This window comes from Pagrus pagrus (genome assembly GCF_965226575.1).
Source record: "Pagrus pagrus genome assembly, chromosome: 14".
Classification (NCBI taxonomy): Eukaryota; Metazoa; Chordata; class Actinopteri; order Spariformes; family Sparidae; genus Pagrus; species Pagrus pagrus.
In genome coordinates, this window is record NC_140198.1 from 4,224,329 (window position 1) to 4,243,499 (window position 19,171).

The following is a 19,171-nucleotide window of genomic DNA, read 5'->3' on the forward strand; positions in this document are numbered from 1 at the left end:
CGGCTCGACTCAGTTTGAGTATTGTGTATACTCAGCATGGCGAGTATTCTGCGTTTCCATGACAACAAGGTTACCCTCTTGAAGGTGTGTCTTTAACTACTGATGCGCTTGTCTTGAAAAGAGGTCAGCAGAGCGGTTGTAAATGTACCTTCTCTCTGCAGTGGCCTCGAAGAATAGCAGCTAACTAAGTTTAACACTTTCCATTTCTTATTCTTCACAATAAAAGTCCCCTGTTAATTACTTATTTAAAAGCTTTTATTATGAAGCAGTAAAAGTTGAAGAGTTGATAAGGAGTAGTGACAACATGTAACATTGATATTTGGTTGGTTTTCAGGTTCAATCTGTTAAAATTCCCAACTCATCAAATGATGGCGATGATCGTAGGTCAGGTCGGCCGACATCCCAGAGCATCAGTATTTGATAAACTAGGAATGAGACTCAAAATCAACTTTCATACAAATTGGACCTTTACAGCCAGAGATATACTTGCTGTTGAACCACACATTCGCTGCATGGTGAACCTAGTTGTTTAACATTTCTTCTCCAAAATGACAGAATGCTCCTTTTGTGCTGTTAAGTGACCGAATTCAAAGTCTTTCCAACGTTGGGTTTTGACATCAACCTGATTTTCATTTCCAACTGCACTTTAATGTCTGTCCAACGTCTTTATGGCGTTAAACTGACATCCGCAGCCAGTTGAGTTCACTGATGTTGTTTAATTCTGTGTAAACGTCGATTAAGGAGACTGTAAATGAATTGGATATCCTGGGCTCAAGGTCTGTATCTGACCTGCTGAAGTGTCCATGAGGGTTGACCTCTGAGCTCACTGGGGAGTTTCCCTACAGGAAGAAGCCAAACAACTGCTGGAACCCACCAATTAACATTTGTTTCATGTGTTTTAAAGGTCAAAAAAACCAAAATCTGCCCCAAATAGCTTCTCAGTGGACATAAAATAAAATCAATTGTTAAAAGAAACAAACCATGCAGTGTGTTTCCTCTCCTTTCTTTCACTGCCTTCAGTTTTCTCTGAATAAACTCCCTCTCTCCTGTGACTGTGACTCTGTGCCATCTGATCTCGGTTCTGTTTTGTTTCGACATGAAACTAAGGCTCAAGATGATTAATTAAAGATAATCCCTTTGTCTCTGCTGCTAGCCCTCCTATCTGAACACCGGCTCTTGCTTTATGTCATTATTTGCCAAATTGTGTTGTTGGAGATAAACGTCTTCACAGGCGATACAAGCAACGCTCTTTTTTTTAACGCTGCACTTTATCCTCATTTCACATTTGAGGCATTCAACTGAGCGTGTAACTACAAGTGAGTCCTCAAGGGCAAAATGTCACCAGCAAACCAAATCAGCTCTCTCTCTCTCCGTTTCCCTCTCTCCATCGCGGCTTCCTGCCTAAATGTCTCCGACGCGATGTATTCTTTATTTTTTTTTTATTTTCTACACCAATAAACAATAAATAATACAAACTACGGGGAGCGGGGCAGCCTTGTCCTATCCTTCTGTCGTCTCAATCTGTAGCCTCCTGATAAGGGAAGCCCTGGCAGCAAAACAGAAGAAAAAAAACCATTTAATTTCCCCTCCGTCTCCTCGTCTCCCTCCTCTTCCTCCTCCTCCCCCTCCATCTGAACCCCAGGGAGGGCAGCGAGTTAAAATGTTAGTTAGCTGCCTCTCATGTGACTGCTGTTTTAGTGGATGGAGTTTATATTTAATTTGCAAACTTAAATGGTTGAGGATGCAGAGGAGGGGGATTTCTAAATTTTGAACGTTAGCCCGTTTGTGCTGGTTTATGAAATAATTAGTATTTGTCTTAGCACGGCATGTCATACGCCTTATCAGGGGTTCTCAAACTTTTTACTCCAAGAAGTTCATGAGTTCATGACGCGCACTTAAATGCACCATGAAGTCCCAATGTGTGTCAAACTCCCACCAGCAGAGAAGCAAAGACAAATCTATGGAGATAATTGTAACCTCAGAGCGACAGAGACTCTAGGCATAGGTTTTTTATTACATGACTATTTCGATACAAAAAATTACTTGCCAGCCTCCCAGACTTACTCGCCAAACGGGAAATAAACACTTGGTGCTTATAGGACTTCTATAATCTTATTACTATATTTAAACTACAGTAGCTGTTGAGACTGTGTACGAGAAAAAGCAGATAGTTTGTGTATCCGCCAGGGGCTGATGATAAATTCAGTGTAACGCTAATGCATGAATTCGGCAGCAACAACACACGACGCTCGCTCACTCTCTCCAGCTGTTAACGCTGCAACAATGACAACGACATGGAAATAAGTCATGTTATAACACATTCACCTGTGCACAGGATCGCTCTAAAAGATCTCCAGCTACACTGTTTATTCAACAACACTGACAATTCATTTTATTTCAGAATAAAAACCCTTACACTTCACAACGTATCATAACTGGAGATCTGAGCTGGGCCAGGAATGACTAGCGTCTGGAGTCTGGAGTTTGAGAAGCACTGATCTATATCCTCATACATACTTTAAATTAAACTGAAAGTTCACCAGAAGTCGTTCACTACCAAACGGCACAGTTTGATGAGGCAAGAGTGAGTATTGTAGTCCAAACTGTAGAAGTCCAGAGGGAAAGAATAAGTATTCGGTGTAATAGTATGTGTTGTCCATGAAGCCAGATGATACAAAACTACTACACCTCATTTACAGTAATGGATCCATCACATTTTGCAGTTAAACCAAAGTGAGTTCTGTCTGTTTGGAGCCGGAAAACCCAGTATGACCTCTCCCTCTAGTTAACTCTGTGTCGAGACAACCTTGTTTAATTCTACAATCCTGCAGGTGAACGCTGCAACAGAGCGATTCAACAGCCCGAAAAATTACCTGAACCCGAAAAAAAAAAAAGAGAAACTTTCATTTTCTGTACTCTGAGGACTTTTCCTCCATTTCATTCATCTCTGCTGACGGATGGATTTTCTGCTGCTCAGCCCAAACCTATTACTTTAGACTGGGCAAAGAAAAAAAAAAAAAAAAAAAAGCAATATTTTCTCATGAAATGGTCGCATCCAGGATTTTTAATGTGCAGCAGGGTGCGAGTTCATGAAGCCATCAGCAGAGCTTGAGTCTGTGTTAACGTGGGGTCACACTCAGGTTAGAGACCCATTCAAAACCCAGTTACATGGTCTATTGGACTGAGATGCTCACTCTACCTCCCTGTCTCTCCAGATTCAATTCATTTCACTTCTATTCAGTCCACCTCCATTCAATTCAAGCTGATTTGCTGGCGTGAATGCTACATCATGTTGTTTTGCCAAAGTGCCTCGCGCCATTTGGATTCCTTCATAATGAGATGCGTTTATTGTTGCAGCAACACATTCAGTTAGATCCAGACGTCTCTCTCTCTCTCACCCCCTCTCCTCTGGTGGTCCACAGTGCCTCTTAAAGGTCATGACCTCTGTCCTTATAGTTTTTCTCAACCTCTAGACTCAGCTGATTAAAGGTTCCCTATTTATGCTGATTTTCAGGTGAATTCTTTTACTTCGTTGATATGTACAAAACACATATTTTGTCTTATATTATCCAGTGTCGCAGGACCTCTCTGGCTGAACACCGTTTTTTTAGCTCCTGTCTCTTTGAGAACCCCTCCTGAAAAGCCCAGTCTGCTCTGATTGGTCAGCTCTCACAGGCCTGAGCAGGCACCGCACACGTCATTCGTGCATCAACATCATTTAAAAGATAATTTTCTAGTGAATAAAGTCTCCATCATCTAGTTTTGTGTTAAACCGCTCATCGTCTCGCTCAACATACGTCACCAACACCAACACGGCTGCCAACTCTACGACTAAAGAAATATCATCTTTACAAAATGAAACTATTGTTGACTGATTGAAGGCGATGGGATGAAATCAGCAGTCTCCACTGTCGAAGTTGCTCACTTTATACACATGACAATCAACCCGACCTCCTCGACTTACAGCTCAACATTTAACCACAGGAAGGCGCTCCTCAGGAAAAAAAAATTTTAATGTTTAAAGTTTGAACAAACAACTAATGTGGTTGTTTGTCTGGTGAGGACAGACTCTCAATAATTGATGCGTTTCTGTCTGAACTGAGCTTGAAACGTCTCTAAGTCTCAGCTCCAAAACACTCCGGTCTCACTGAAGGATAGGAAAATACAAACTGAAAGTGTTAGATAATAAACAATACTGGCGCTTAATAAGCACAAAGGAGAGGGGAAAAAAAACAGCCTGTGTGCAGGGTCTGCAAAATATTAGCAAGAGAAAACACTGAGTTAAAGAAAAAAAAACACAGAAAGGCAATATCAAAAGCATGAAATATGCAAATGAGAATAATCTTTGGAACAAATGTGAAGACCTAAGCAAAGTAGAACAGTTGGTAAATATGGGAAACTGAGGAAATAAAGAAAAAAGATATTTCAAACTGTCCAGACAGGAGAGACAGAAATCCTCAGAGGGTTCAGTCCTCCAATGAAAACACAAACAGTGACAGATCGGAGACACATCACAGATTAGTCACTGACTGACTGTGTGTGTGTCTGTATCTCTGTCTGCCTGATGATGATGATGATGATGAGACAGGCTCTGTACTGTGTGTGTGTGAGTGTGTGTCATACTACATAATGAAGATGACTGTGTGACACAAATAGCCATAACAAGAGCAGGAAGTCTCCCGAGTACTTCTGTTTGTGAGTGCCGATGTTGACTGTGCACTATTTCGCACTCAGTTTTTGAGAATTTAATGTACTTTCATATTTTGTCTGAACAGGAAGCGATGTGAGGTGACGCCCCGACAGACATCAACAACAGTCGCCTCTGAAACTAAACCAAAAAGATGTATTATTTTTCATTTTCTGCTGCCACGCTGTCCGACAACTGTCAAAGCCTGTCCGTCGGTCGGTCCACCACATCTAATAAAGGGATCGCCATTTCACTGGGCCCGTTTCTGTCGTGTTTCAGCAGCGTCCTAAAAGTGGCTCTCCGCTCTGCTCCATGGAGAATTTTTTTAATTTCCTGTTACCTATACTTCTTCAGAAATAAACACAATGACATGAATGTGATTCTTGCACAGAAAGTCTAGTATGTGTAAGTCTCGTAAGTATTTGCATGTGCTGTGCTTTCTGAAATAAATGTAAGTAACTGTTCATACATTACAGGGATCACATTGGACTGCAAACACCATTACTTCATTACAAATGAAATTATTGTATTGGCTGATGTTTAAATGCTTAATGAGCATGTTTTCTCTGTACAGTAACAGCAGATGTTGTTGTTGTTGTCACAGTGTCGAGGATGCAGCTGCAGGTTTTTCCATCAAGCTCACAGTTGATTTCATTCACATGATCCATGTGTTCAGAAGTCCCTCGTGGTGCTCGGCTGCTCTCCCACCATCCCCCTGCACAGATGCACCCTACTGTCTCTACTGTAGACTGTGTACTACCACTTTATCTTCACTGAACAATTACATCATCGAGCCCGCTGTCCACTGTCCAGAAGCGATGTTTAATTTTGAGTTTTAACACACGAAGGGCCTGTAACATCCGGAAAAAAATGATACAACGTTTATTTAAAATTCTTGTTTTGACTCCAGAACTGTTCTGCTGTCTGGCAGTTCAGGTTTTTCCAGTTTATTGCTTTTTTACATTGGAGCTGTCGCACACCTGGACACGAACAAGCGTTTGTGATAAAGAGGCACCGAGCCTTCATCACTCAGTCGGACAGTGACTGACTGACACTTCCCATCAGGTGGACATTGAGATAAAAATCCTGCACCTCCCAAAAACCTGACAAACAAGATTACCTTTCTTCTTTTTTTTACCTTTAGATCATTTCTCTCAGATTGATCTCTGTTGTTGCTCCCCACGTCTCCCGAGGAGGGTTCAGGAGAATCAGATAAGAATATGAGAATTTGATTTATTTCACAGGAGATAAAGAAAAGACAGTCGTGAGCAGCAGAAGTTTCCTGTGGGCTACAGAAACGTCTGATAAGATTACTGTGACACACTGAACTGTCGTGACTTCAGCTTCAGATGTTGGAGCTTCAGGAGAATCTCAGTTATGAAAAGATATTACAGCAGCTACAAGAAACTTTCATCCATTAACTTTGTTGATTGTGGTGGCCCCTGTGGACAGAAGCACTGTAAGCAACCACTTTTGATCTGGCTGGCTCACGCACTTGTTTTGGAAGCGAGTAAAAGAACAAACGCAACATATTTTTAATCTTGTTTTCTTTTTTAAAACAGCTGTTTGCAGGATGCATAGCGATGAGGTCATCAATCTGTGGCTATGAATATATGACGATTGTCTTCGTGCTGTTCATACACCCAGGCTACATGTAAACCTGATAAGTTAACAGACTTTGTTGTTAATTGTAATCTTATCTTGCTAAAACAAAAGTTATCAACATTTTCTGGAAATATTATGTCTTTATATAATGCACCAAATGTGAGATACGGTGCGGTAGCAAGGCCAACATAAAATGTAAAGTTTAAGAGCTTCTAATGTAATTTATCAGGAGTGAGAGTCAGCAGTCTCCAGTCTAAAACAATAAATCAATCTTTTGACTTTATAGCAGTAGTTCAAAAGGTGCTTATTTGCTTTTTTGTTGACAGAAGAAAAGATCGCACAGTACATCCAAAGCTGGAGACAGCAGACTGCTAGCTTAGCCTTAGCCTTAGTGCCTTCTCCTACCTTTGGACACAACCAGGCTCATTTGTATCTCCCTGTTTCCATAACTTGCTACTAGTTGTAGCTTCATATATTTGCAGTATTTGCCATCAAACACCAGTGTGGTGAGAATTCTCTGCAAGAAAGCAAATGAGAGCTTTCCCCAAAATGTCAAACTATTCCTTTAATATAAAAACCTCCCTAGAAGTCCACACAGTTTTAACACTCTACATGTCCTGATTGTAGCTGTTTTGTTACGTTAGACCAGCTGTCAGTCCTGCACCTCGCCGTCAATGGGACTAATACTTGATAAAAGTGACTGTGAGCTCAGTCTGAGCTGTTTGTGTGAAAGTGTCAGACGCAGCAGCTCTGAGGACTCAGTCTCTGCTCTCAGAGAAATATTTGTTTTTCCACCTCAGACGCAGCCATGCTGCTCTGCTCCGACTGTAGAGTTTGTCTCACAGGAGGCAGAGCTCAGTCTGTTTTACATTTCACACAACAACAGACTGGGGAGAAAACAACAGACAGAGAGAGAGAGGGGGGAGAGAGGGGGAGTCATAGTAAGAGACAGGGAAGAAGAGAGAGAGGGAGGTGGAGAAAGAGGAAGGCACACATTAGAGATGTTTAATAGCGTTTTTTCCTTCCCTATACTAAGACTATAATATTTTTTTACAGCTGCATATTAATAATCATGGATGGATGTTTTGTATGCATATGCTTGAAGTCTATTGCCGTTTATAGATATTTGATAAATTGATTTCTAATAAGCACTGAGGCAAATTATTTACCTCGAGGCTTTGTTTAATCCAGGAGCACACTTTGTTTTGCACATTTTCCTGATTTCTGTTGCACAACGCTTCTGCTGTTGATACGCTGCAATGTGAACGTGAGACCAGGTGCAGACTGCAAGATAATGGAGGAAGAGACGGAAGAAAACAGCGAAGGGCAAAAACAATAGACAGCCAAGAGAAAATGACAGAAATTGCCCAAAGTGTGGGATCAATACAAGTTGAAGCGAATAGAAAACACAGTGCAATGTGTATTTTGTAAAACAGATTTAGCCTACCACAACGAGAGCGGACTCGACAGCGTTACGTCAGCAGTCCCATTTCACACAACTCAATGTGATTGTTGGTTGAGAATGAACATGGTACAAAGGGCAAGCAAACCATAAGATCAGAAATGAAAAATAAAAGTCAAAGAAATTGCTGAAAAGCTTTTAACTTTGGTTGAAGTCGAACTTCAGATGAATCAAAAAACAAACAGAAGCAGACTTAGTAAATAAATCATGAGATAATATTCACACACCAGGAATGGCAAATGTGGAAATTCAGTTCGGTTGGAAACGTGACTGAAATCTGGCACGAAATAAATATTCAACAACCGTTTCCATGGTTATAAAGACAGCGGTCGAAGGAAAATTATTTCAGCATCAGGCTGTTTTCTTAATGTAGACCACAAATACAAGCCCGGGGTATATCTCGTGGGTCCATCTCCATTTAAATCGTAACATTGATCAAACAACTGTTCAGCTTCGTGAGGAAGAGAAATGGAGGGAGAGAGAGGCTGAATGAGTACAGAAGGAGAGAGAGAGACGCTTCACAGGAGAAGACAGACAGACAGACAGACAGACAGAGAGACAGACAGACAGACAGACAGACAGAGAGAGAGAGAGGTTTGTCAGTAGTATCCAGAGGGCAGGTGGGATCAGCTCAGGTGCAGCAGCTCCATCATTCAGACTCTGTTCACGTCTGGTTGAAAAAAATAACCTGCAGCATGAAGCAGCATCAGAACACACCTCCTGTTCAAAGGATCATCCGGGTTTACTACAACTGGGAGACTATTTCACAGCATCGGACATCACTTACTCACTTCTGCTTGACTTCAGTAATTATATACTTGTACTCTGCTACATCTCAGAAGGAAATATGATCCTTTCCACTGTATTTGAACAATTGAGCTACTAGTTTCTTTGTGGATTAACATTAATAATACAAAATGTTATTATTGATGTATTATTACGGGCTGAGATGAGACTTTATTGATCCGCAGGGGAAGGTAAACAAGCTATCCAGCTGCAATTTTAAGGTGATGAACAGATTGAAAGACCAGAATGACGAATTTAACGGCATCTAGCGGTGGCTTTGCAGACTGCAACCAACTGAACAGCCCTGAACATTATTCCAGTAATATATTACTACAGCAAATGAATATTACATTTAATTTTTGCCCATTTTGACACATAACATTACGTGTAATGGCTGTAGAAAAATGAAACCACATCGGTTCCCTATAAATCTGACTTTCACTATGATAATCGATCTGCCACTGAGCTCGATTTTTGGCAGAAAAATGAAGGACGAATTACAACACAAAGGAAGCTATAAGAAGATATAGTAAGATATGTGTTTCCTCTTACCACCGGGACTTAAGACGCTTCAAAACCAGCAATCTTTCCTCTAGATCAGCAGGTAACAAGTAACTGCTACTCGTTAATACAACCGGCTGTTTCACTTTTTTTTTTACAGCACCGAGATCAGGGTTTCTAGATCAAACTGGGATTCTTACGGTTGGTTTTTGCTTCGGACAGTAACCAGGCTGTTAGCGGCAGTGGCGCCAACAGTATTACCAGAGGGAAACACTATCAGCGGGCAAATTTGAAAATGAGTCCGTTTCTGCTAAAAGTCAAGTTTGATGCCAAAACTTTTACATGATTTCCTTTAACTTTGTTGACCAGATACGCTTAGTTCGTCCAAAAATATCTCTCATAACAAATTTTGGTTGCAAGACTTTCCTCACTTTAATAAAGCGGTGAATTGGGGTTAAATGAGTAATACCGTATGTCTGTGAATATCAACCTCTGATGTCGGTTCTGATTAGGATGTTTCACCTGAGCTCACTTTAACTCCCTGCAGTATAAAGACTCGGCTCTGATCAAATCAAAGGAAGAGATTCTGTCAGATGAGCGGTGAACACCTGCTCGATGGGACTACACATGTATAAAGCATTATATGGCGCTCGTTACTGCACTTGTTGATTAAAAATTCCTGCTGACAGTCTACCACGAGCTGGAAGCACATTTTGGGGATTCGGCAGCACTGTTAGGCACTAAAACTAAATTCGAGACAGCCTCATTAACAAATTTCTCATTTCCAAACATCATTAAAACCAGTTTATTCAGCAAAATGTAGTTTGGATATTGAAGATGCAGAACAGGGCCTTACCAATCACTGAAATGAGGTGTTGGGGGGGTATAAAACTATTAAGAAAAGGATTGAGTAATTATCTACCAGAATTCAATTCCTGAGATTTGAAACAAATCGTCATGTTGGGAAATATGAGAGAAGACTTTGTTTTTATGGGGACAGTTAAGAATAAGTAGTAGTTAAGAAATATGGTTTTATATTTCATTATTTATATAACATGTTTATAAGAAAGTAATGTAGTTGTAAGCAGAGATAAGGAAATATTCAAGTCATTCTCTATCCGTGTTGGTGCAGAGATGGACGGCTTTTACAAAGTCCGTTGGCCTTTGAGATGTTAATAACAAGTGTATTGGTACAGTAAAGAGGATATTAGATTTACATAAGCATAAACTATTTGTTAGTTTATACTTATGTAAATCTAATTTCCTCTTTACCGTGTGTAGCGGAGGTGGGGGTAAAAAATCAATTATTAGATGCATCAGATTCTCTCTCGATTTTCTCGATCAGTCTGTGTAAAACAATTATGCAATGCAGTTACAATTTCAAGCAATTGCAAGGACTTTCACCACAATAAAATTCAAGCACTTTCAAGGATTTCCAGCACCCATACGAAGCCTGTAATCAAAGAATACTCGACTCTCCAGGATTAGTGACAAAAGTAATGTCGCAGAAAGAAATCTATTAGTCGAGAGTAATCAGTGTGCATCATCATACATCAGTAAACATGATTACAGCTTTGTGTTACTGTGTTATGAGTCATCCATTAACTGTTTGTCCACCAATTACAGATGCTTCACAGGAGGGGTTACAGCTATAAATGCTAAATAGGAGAGAGTTACAGTAAAGGCTGATGGGATTGTTTGACTTCTGTTGACTGTGTGGTTAATTTCCAGGGGAATTTACTTGACAGAAATGCTCAATTTAAATAGATCTTATACAACATTTTAATGAGAAGCTACAGTAACTAAAATAATTCATGCATCCTAGAGTTTGTGTCCTGAGGGGAGGGAGCATCCCAGCATCCCTAAGATGTTGGCTTCAGCCCTTCATGTGCAGATACAAATTCAGGTGTAAAACGGCCGGTTGGTAAATTCAGCGTTTTGGCCAGAACAAAACAAGGTCAGCACATTGTTCTCCAAACCAACTGTACTGTGCTGAACGTCCCCTGGAGCCAGAGTCCATTTAGTGCTGAGCTCCCTCTGGTCTACGTCCATTTACTGCTGCTGTATGCTCTTTTAAAGCAGCCTCCATTTACTTCTGTTTTCCTTTTCTTAAACCCTAAGCCTGCTGAATGAAGTCTGGATGATGGAAGAATGATGCACTGACCCGTGATGATGACTACAGCCTTAACAAAACTGCAGGACAGTCAGAGCGGCAGCACAGAGTCCAACGTTACACAAACAGGACACCTGATAAATGTGTTGCGTTCACTAACCAGCAAATCTAAATCAAACATTCACTACCCACCGAATCAGCATTATACATTCACTCACCACTGATGCAACAAAAATAACTATTGATTCTGCAGTATTTGCATTTCCTTTAATGAGAAATGTGAGTAACATAGTTCAGATTATTAACATCAACAAGAGGCTGCCAACAAGAAGACCGCTGCTCGAGACCAATCAATAACCAACAAAGGTGGATGTAAGAAGATGTCGGGACATTTTTTTAACGCAACCAAACCATAAGCGCATCATTATCACACCATGAAATTGAAACATAAGGAGTGTAAAGTGTCAAAATATCCGCTGCAAATCAAACAGACAATTACAACATGCCTGCTGCCTGAACCACAGAGACCGAACCAGACGATAAATCTGCCATAAACAAAAACCAAACGATGAGTCATTTGTTAAATCACAGGCTCAGTGCGGCTGCACAGCTGGTGTTGATTCTCTTTGGGGTCAGCAGCGCTGTGAGCAACACTTTGTCATTATAGTCAAATTATTCAGAATTGATATTAAAATATCACCGCATGGAGTCCAGAAAGGTCAACGAATCTGAATGTAACAGGGGGAATATTTGGCTCATTTACTTTAACAAATTCTGACCTCCCAGAGTCATAACTTGGACTACAACCTTGGCACATGAGGCTCTGGGGATCCATGATGAAATCCCATTTATGTCCTCGACATTTGAAAAGAAAAGCTTAAAAACCTCACGTCAGATAGCATGACTTCTTTGTGTCTGAACTTACAGGCGTAGGTCATGGCGAAGCTGCTCCCCGTGTCCACCATGTCCACTTGTGGCACCAGTTTTGGGACATCCTGATGTTGTGCCAGAGCAAAACGAAACACCTCGTACTCATGGGAGCCGGTGGGGAAAAGGCCTCCTGTTTGACAAAAAACAAAGACGCACAGTGGGAATCATTACCTGTGCCAAAGCACAGTGGAAGAATCAAAATAACCGTTCACACCAGCCAAAACTTCACTTTTGGGGGTAAATTACAGCAAAGCATACATGAATTTAAATGTAAAATGTTTCAGGATTACACCGACTGAAGTTTGTTTCTGCATAAATTTTAAATCCTGTTGGGATTGATATCTGCACAGAGGGACACTCGTCAGAGAAGGAGAACATTTTTCCTTGTCAGGTTTTTTAAGAGTCACACAAAAAGATACTGAAATGATTTGAATAAAATAATAAATAAATAAATCCCCTGTGAGGAGTGGTGACCCTGTTAGGGCTTCATTTTCTCTACTGTGGATGAAACATTTTGGTTGAAATGTCACACTCCGCTTAATGTCATAAATCAAATCAAATGGAAAATATTAATGATTAGCAAATGAGTACCAGTTGCCATGTATTTTGATAATTGATTGGTTGTTTTAGTCATTTATCAAGCAAAATATAAAAACATTTACCAGTTCCAGTTCCCTCTGAAATGTCAAAAAAGAAAAAAATAAAGGAAAAATATATTTTCTTTGTCTCAGATGACAGTAAACTGAACATCTTTGACTTTTTCGACTCTTGGACGGAATAAATTAGATTTGAATACGTTTCCTTGAACTGTTGGAAACATTTTTCACTGTTTTCTGACATTTTATTGGCAAACCAATTAACGGGGTAATCAAGAAAATAAACAGCCCTACGTGAGTTCAGGCTTAGCAGGGAAATGTGAAGCTGTTACTGCTTGTTGTTCTTAGTTTCACGGTCATGAAAAATTAAAAAGGGACCCTGTGGATTTTTATTTTTTTGGAAACAAACAAAAGTTAGTGAACATTGTGTGTATCCTTGAGATCTAACAGAACATGTTGAGTGTATTTCCTCCCTCATTAAAAATGTACAAAGCTGATAGTTTTAATGGGAAAATTGGCTTATTTGCTGATTTCCTAACAATTAGATGTTTACATTGATACCACTCTCACATACTGAAGCTATGAAGAGCAGATGATTAGCTTAGCTTAGCATAAACACTGGAAACAGCTAGCCTGGGTCCACCTACCAGGACCTTTTCCAGTACTGACAGTGAAACGAGTCATTTCGTGGAGGTTGTGACGCTCAAGAAAATGTATCCACCGTTTTACAGCCGCTTTTTTCCTCATGGGGGCTTGTTCATGATTACCTGTTCCCCCCGTTTTTGGTCTTTATGCTAAGCTAACCTAACCAGCTGCTCATGGTAGCTTCATAAAAACTGTACACACATGAAAGTGTTATCAATCTCCGTATCTCTCAGTAAGAAAACAAACAAAATGTTGAACTATTCCTTTTTGTTTGCTTGCAGTCTTTCTCTTGACTCCTTGCTTTTGTAAGCACATTTCTATATTTCTTGGCGCACTAAGGCCACCAGCTGAACAATAAAATAATGTGAAATTATGAGCAGTGAGAGTGTTTATTATCATTGCTCCGTGGCACTGCGAGTGGTCTTAAAGTCCACAAGGGATTTTATTTGACAATAAAATTAAGTATCTCACAAAACAGGATGAGCTGTCAGTGGAAATAATGACAGTTCTGGTTTACAGTAATTGCCGTTAAAAGCCTCTTTTCTCAGCTCTCATTTATTCTATTGTCCTGGCACACACACTCTCAACATAATGGTTTTCAGGGTCACACTAGAGGGAAAATACCTAAATGCATCAACTCGAACTAAGTGACCCTCTTGTCTTCTCTGTTGTGAAGTAGGAAGAGATGCTTTTTTCATATTAATACACTGACTTTACAGCGATGTTTGTACAGAAGCTGTTATGACTCATTGTTACGAAGAATTTAAAGTCTTTTAAAGGCTTTCATTCTGTGGTCCTGGATTAGTTTTTGTAATTGTTACTATTTTCAGATGGGGCGATTTACCTGTGTAATACATCCTATGTCCCTTGTGTCCTATAGGGGGCTTTTCCTTATAATAAAACTCAACCCTAAGTCCACATGGACACTGATATTTTTAAACTTGTAAACTGGTATTTTTTCCTCCTCCTGTTTCAAAAAGATTCCCGTCCACACCAGCGGTATTTTTAATTTTTTTTAAAAACTGTTCGCATGAAAATGCACATGCAGTTTGTCAAGCAATTTCAGGCGCACGCCAAAGAAACAGGCGGCGAAATAACCTCCACCGTAAGGCCACGTTGGCCAATCAGAAGCCTGAAGTCATAAGCGGAAAAGGCACAACAACAACAGTGGCACCCGTCAAGGGAGAATCATGTGTGTGGACTGACACTGAAGTGGAGTTACTCCTCAGTGTCACACTTGAATATTTAGTGAACAAAATCCAAGAAAATGTGGACTGGGAGTCTTGCCAATCAAAGTACAGCAATATCCTTGCTCTTTTCCTTGAGCAGTACCATTCTGAGACGTCCCTGGGAAAAAATAAACAAAGGAGACAAGCCAAAAAAAAAAACAGCTTTCCTGTCTACACATAAACACTGAAAACGGCGTTTCTGAATATCTTCACCCTGGCAGGAGTTTCCCAAAAGCTCAAGTTTTCAGTGATCTGAAACGCCATTTACGTATGTACGGATTGCCAAGAAACTTTGCTCCTGGTGGAAAACTGCCATAATATTGAAATTAAAAAAAAAAAAGTTTTGTTTTTTTTATTATTTAAAAAACAGTGGGCTCATGTAAACAAACTGGTATTTAAATGGTTAAAAACATGAAAATGAATGAATATTTGGTAGTTATTATCAGGACTGATGTTGGCTGAAAAATGTAACCCAGTAAAAGCTGAAAATAATATTAATATATAGTATTTATATGGCAGTTTTCAAACAGGAAATGTCGGTTTAACCCACCTTATTTGTAAACAGTGGCTATTGTAATACATAAGTTCATAATAAAGCGTTTCATCCGACAGTAACTGAAACTAACGGAACTCACCTGCTCGTTAATAACAACAGTTCGCGGAACGTTATGCTAACGTCCATATAGCAGTCTTGCTAGCTTGCGCACACTCACTTTTAAAACTTCGTCACACAATGAAAATGCGTTTTAGCGTCACTTTATAGTAACACAACACGAAACGGGGTACTGACAAACCGCGTGCCGTCATCAGCCAGCAGCTAAACAAACACAAAACACGACATTTTGCTTTGTAGCGACATTTGGAAACGACATCTTTTACCTTGCTAACAGCGCACCTGCGACTCTTTCCGGCATCACACTTTCAAAATAAAAGCTCCGACATCCACAGAATAGGTACAGGGACAAATAATGTCACAGATTCATGACTTTACTAATGAAATTATTAAATATATGAGAAAACAACAAATTCCTTGAGAATAAAAAAGCTGTTAAATTTCTTTTACAGACAATTTGACAATGTAATGTGACGTATATCCGCTTTATGGACTGCACTGCACTTCCGGTAATTTATTTATTTATTTATTTATTTATTTATATATTTATGGTTTTATAATTTGTTTAGAGAATTCAAAAATGATCTAACATCAACAGATTGTGAAGAAAAAACAGCAATGACGTTATGTCAAGTACATTTGAGGCTATTGAAGTTAGCATGCTAACCAGCTAGCCACCAGACACTTTGTACCTCAAGAGGTGACAGTCCGATAGTAAACAACACTCCCCTGGCGGTACGAGCTCCCAGTCTGGGCAGAGCTAATACGACTGAGTGGCTACAGTTAGCAGCAGTTAGCGGTCACTTTGGTAAATGCTGCCCCTGTTTGTTTGGAGTATAAAGTCAACAAATTGGCCAGTTCTTACATGTTGCACCTTTAAACCATCAAAACGTAGTTGTAATGCAGAAAGCTGCCCCTGGTGATGTTAAACTATGTTGTGTTATTTTACAGGACTATGATTACTGATGCATTAAACATGTGGCAGTAGCATTGTACAACTGTACATTGAATTATTTATTTATTTAGGGGGCACTTTGGCAGCAAAAGTCCCCAGGAGGACTTAAAAAGGGGAACGTTTCTGTTTCATGGTCAGCGCTTTATAGACCTCCAGGCCAGCTGGAAACCTCATTTCAGTGTTATAGTTGGTGCAGATAGAGCTGATGTAATTAGTTTATAGCTGACTTTGTTGGTTAGGACCATTTTTGTTCTAAAAATCTTAATCCTTGTGGATAAAGAACCTCAAAATTAAACTTAAATACAAAACTAACACTGCATTAAAGTGATTATTAATGCAACACAAGAACTGGCAATACTACAATACAGAGTTACTTCTATGAATATTATTGGAGTACTGTATGAGTTATTTATCAGAGTTCTTGAGGCTGGAAGCGGTCCATCTGCTCTGACAGACGGGCTCTGAGTCAATACAGAGAAAACCATTGCAAATGATTTTTACTGCTGAGACTCACTGGTTGGTATTCAGCCAGCAGGAGAGGTTTTATTCAACTAATGCAGGTAAGTTGAACTTGATGCCACATCAGCACCAAACCTGAGAGGAAACTGCAGCGGGAGTCGGGCCCAGCGGTCCGATGAATCGCATTATAACTTCATTTTGGGAGAGTAACACGCTCTGAAGCACACAGCTGCCTGATCCACACTGAATGTGACCAAACCAGTCAGGGTTCAAATGGGAATAAAAGAAGTGACGGAGGAGGATTCACCCAGTGTACAGACGTCACAGTCAAAGAGATCATTGATACTGAATACAGGAAGTAGAATTGATTGATTGACGGGTGTTAATACCAGGCTTGAACACTCATATGACTCTGTCTATACTATAATATTACTGTTGCTATGAGCTGTTCAGACCTGGTATTAAAATCAGTCCTGAGTGAACCAATCACAAGTGGACAGCTCTAAGTACAGGTGTGAATGCATTTGAGATATGATTACTCAGACTGCATTCAGAGGTGGTCATGTGACCAAGATCTTTTGAAACAGGGAGAAGAAGAAGGAGCCACAACAACACAGAGAATGGATTACAATCTGTCTGATTTCAGTCTGGTTCACTGACAGGTTAATTACACCTTTGTGCTCTCGTAACCTGCAAATGTTTGCAGCAGATGTTTGTGAACACACCGTCTCTTTCAGCTGATTCAACCACTGCAGCAGTAACCAGAATATCACCAGACTCCCTTCACAAATCGCATAATTTTAAGAGTTGTTCAGTTAGGACAACCTCTATAAACCTTGTGAAAGGCTGTCCATGACCAATTCTGAAGTATTTGGGTCTTATTGAATTTGGCAAATGTTATCCATGAAGAAAAATCTCCTCTATCAAATCGCTCAATTTTGTGAGTTGTAGAGTTAGGAGAAACTAAACTTTGTGAAACACTATGTCTGACAAATTCACAATTAATCGTGCCTTCTTGTAAATTCGTCATTAAATGCAACAAGTTAAGCTCTTGATTTCACCATTTACACTCAATTAATGAAAGAAGACAACATTTTACTGACAATAAACATGTCAAATTTTACAAATAGAGTAAAGAATAACCAATATAGGCTACTTTTTTAACGCCAATAGTGAAAGTCCCCAGACTCCCTTAAAAAAACACTTAATTTTATGAATTGTTGAGTAAAAATAAACTTTATAAACCATTTAAAACTCTGTGTCAGACAAATTCTTAATTGTTTGGATCTTCTCATTTATTCGGCAAATGTTACATGAAGATTTCTTTGTGTGTGTGTGTAAAAAACATCTCTGTTTGGTCTGCATGGTGCTGCATCCTTTAATATTACAGTGTCACTCTGTCCATGGTGCTGATTCCTGTTACATCCCCACAATACAAAATCAGCTGAGATGAAAACTAATAAACTGTAGTTTAACTGCCATTAAGGTAATATTGCATTTCACTTCTCTTAGGCCTACGTGTTGCAGGAATACCAAAATACAGGAGACACAAAAACTGTAAGTCACAACATGAATATATGAATACTAATATACTGTAAGTCACAGAGGGAATCCCGGCCACAGGCGTTATTACAGGAGTCCTGCAGGAGTGCCACTATAAGACTATTACTCTTGCAATATTGCAGGATTAATATAGGCAACAGTCCTGTGAATGTGAATCAGTCAGTGCTGATGTTGCATCATTAAGCAACCTAAAAAAAATCATTTTAATTCAAAATATCATATGAAAAATGATTTAAATATCTTATTGATATGTTAGGGAGCCAGTTTAAGTCCTCACACAATGCGTCACGATGTGGATGACTACTGGATGATTACAGACACAATGAGTTACGATGTTGGCTGCAGAAAATGTTCAAGATATAAGAAGAGTGCTGGAGGAAATGAGATGCAGCCGGGTGCTCCAGCTGCGCCCCCCCCCGGGTGCAGGCAGCCGCCCGCCGCTCACTCACCTATGTTGATGTTACTTGGGAAACTTGTGCCGCTGCAGAGCCCGAGCAGCAGCGGCAGCAGCAGCAGCGGGAGGAGGACCGAGGGGACCGGGGAGCTCTGCAGCCGCATGTTTCCCTCCAGGAGCCGCGGAGCAACCGGCGTAATCCCATTCACACCGGGGCCGTGACAGATCCACCGCAGCCCGGCCACAGACTCACACATCCACCGGCAGTCTTCTTCTTTATCTCTGCTCTCTGCTCTCTCTCTCTCTCAGCAAACATCCATAGTTGGGAGCGCAGAGCTCTGCAGCCGCGTCGACTCTGAGTGTCAGAGTGTTTGTTCACTGTTTCTGTATCCAACTACACCTCCCTCCCTCCCTCTCCCTCTCTCTCTCCCTCTCTCCCTCTCCCTCCCTCTCTCTCTCTCCCTCCCTCTCTCTCTCTCTCTCTCATCCCCCTCTCTCTCCAATTTAAATGGGCTTTACTGTTGCTGAACACCAGTGTCATCTGACAAAGCATCATGAGCAGTAACTAATGAGACAGTTTGTTAATAATGTAAAAAAAAATATATATGCAGTGACGGTACACACAACGCACAA

General features: G+C 40.3%; 1 protein-coding gene across 6 annotated transcripts in view; it reads right to left on the reverse strand.

Annotated features, from left to right (window-relative positions):
* Nucleotides 1-18,884, reverse strand: part of LOC311269629 (glutamate receptor 1-like) — a 63,070-nt gene extending 44,186 nt beyond the window's left edge. For 3 of the 6 annotated variants that reach the window (XM_084373905.1, XM_084373904.1, XM_084373909.1), the window contains exons 1-2: nucleotides 18,594-18,884; nucleotides 12,080-12,214 (exon numbers count right to left, since the gene is read on the reverse strand). In XM_084373905.1, coding sequence (XP_084230031.1) covers nucleotides 12,080-12,214; nucleotides 18,594-18,795 — 337 coding nt within the window. In that variant the 5' untranslated portion in view covers nucleotides 18,796-18,884. Of the gene's footprint in view, nucleotides 1-12,079; nucleotides 12,215-15,189; nucleotides 15,209-15,433; nucleotides 15,549-18,593 lie in introns of those variants that run through there. The other 3 variants (XM_084373906.1, XM_084373908.1, XM_084373907.1) reach the window with 2 other exon arrangements.
* Between the last annotated feature and the right edge of the window lie 287 nt (nucleotides 18,885-19,171).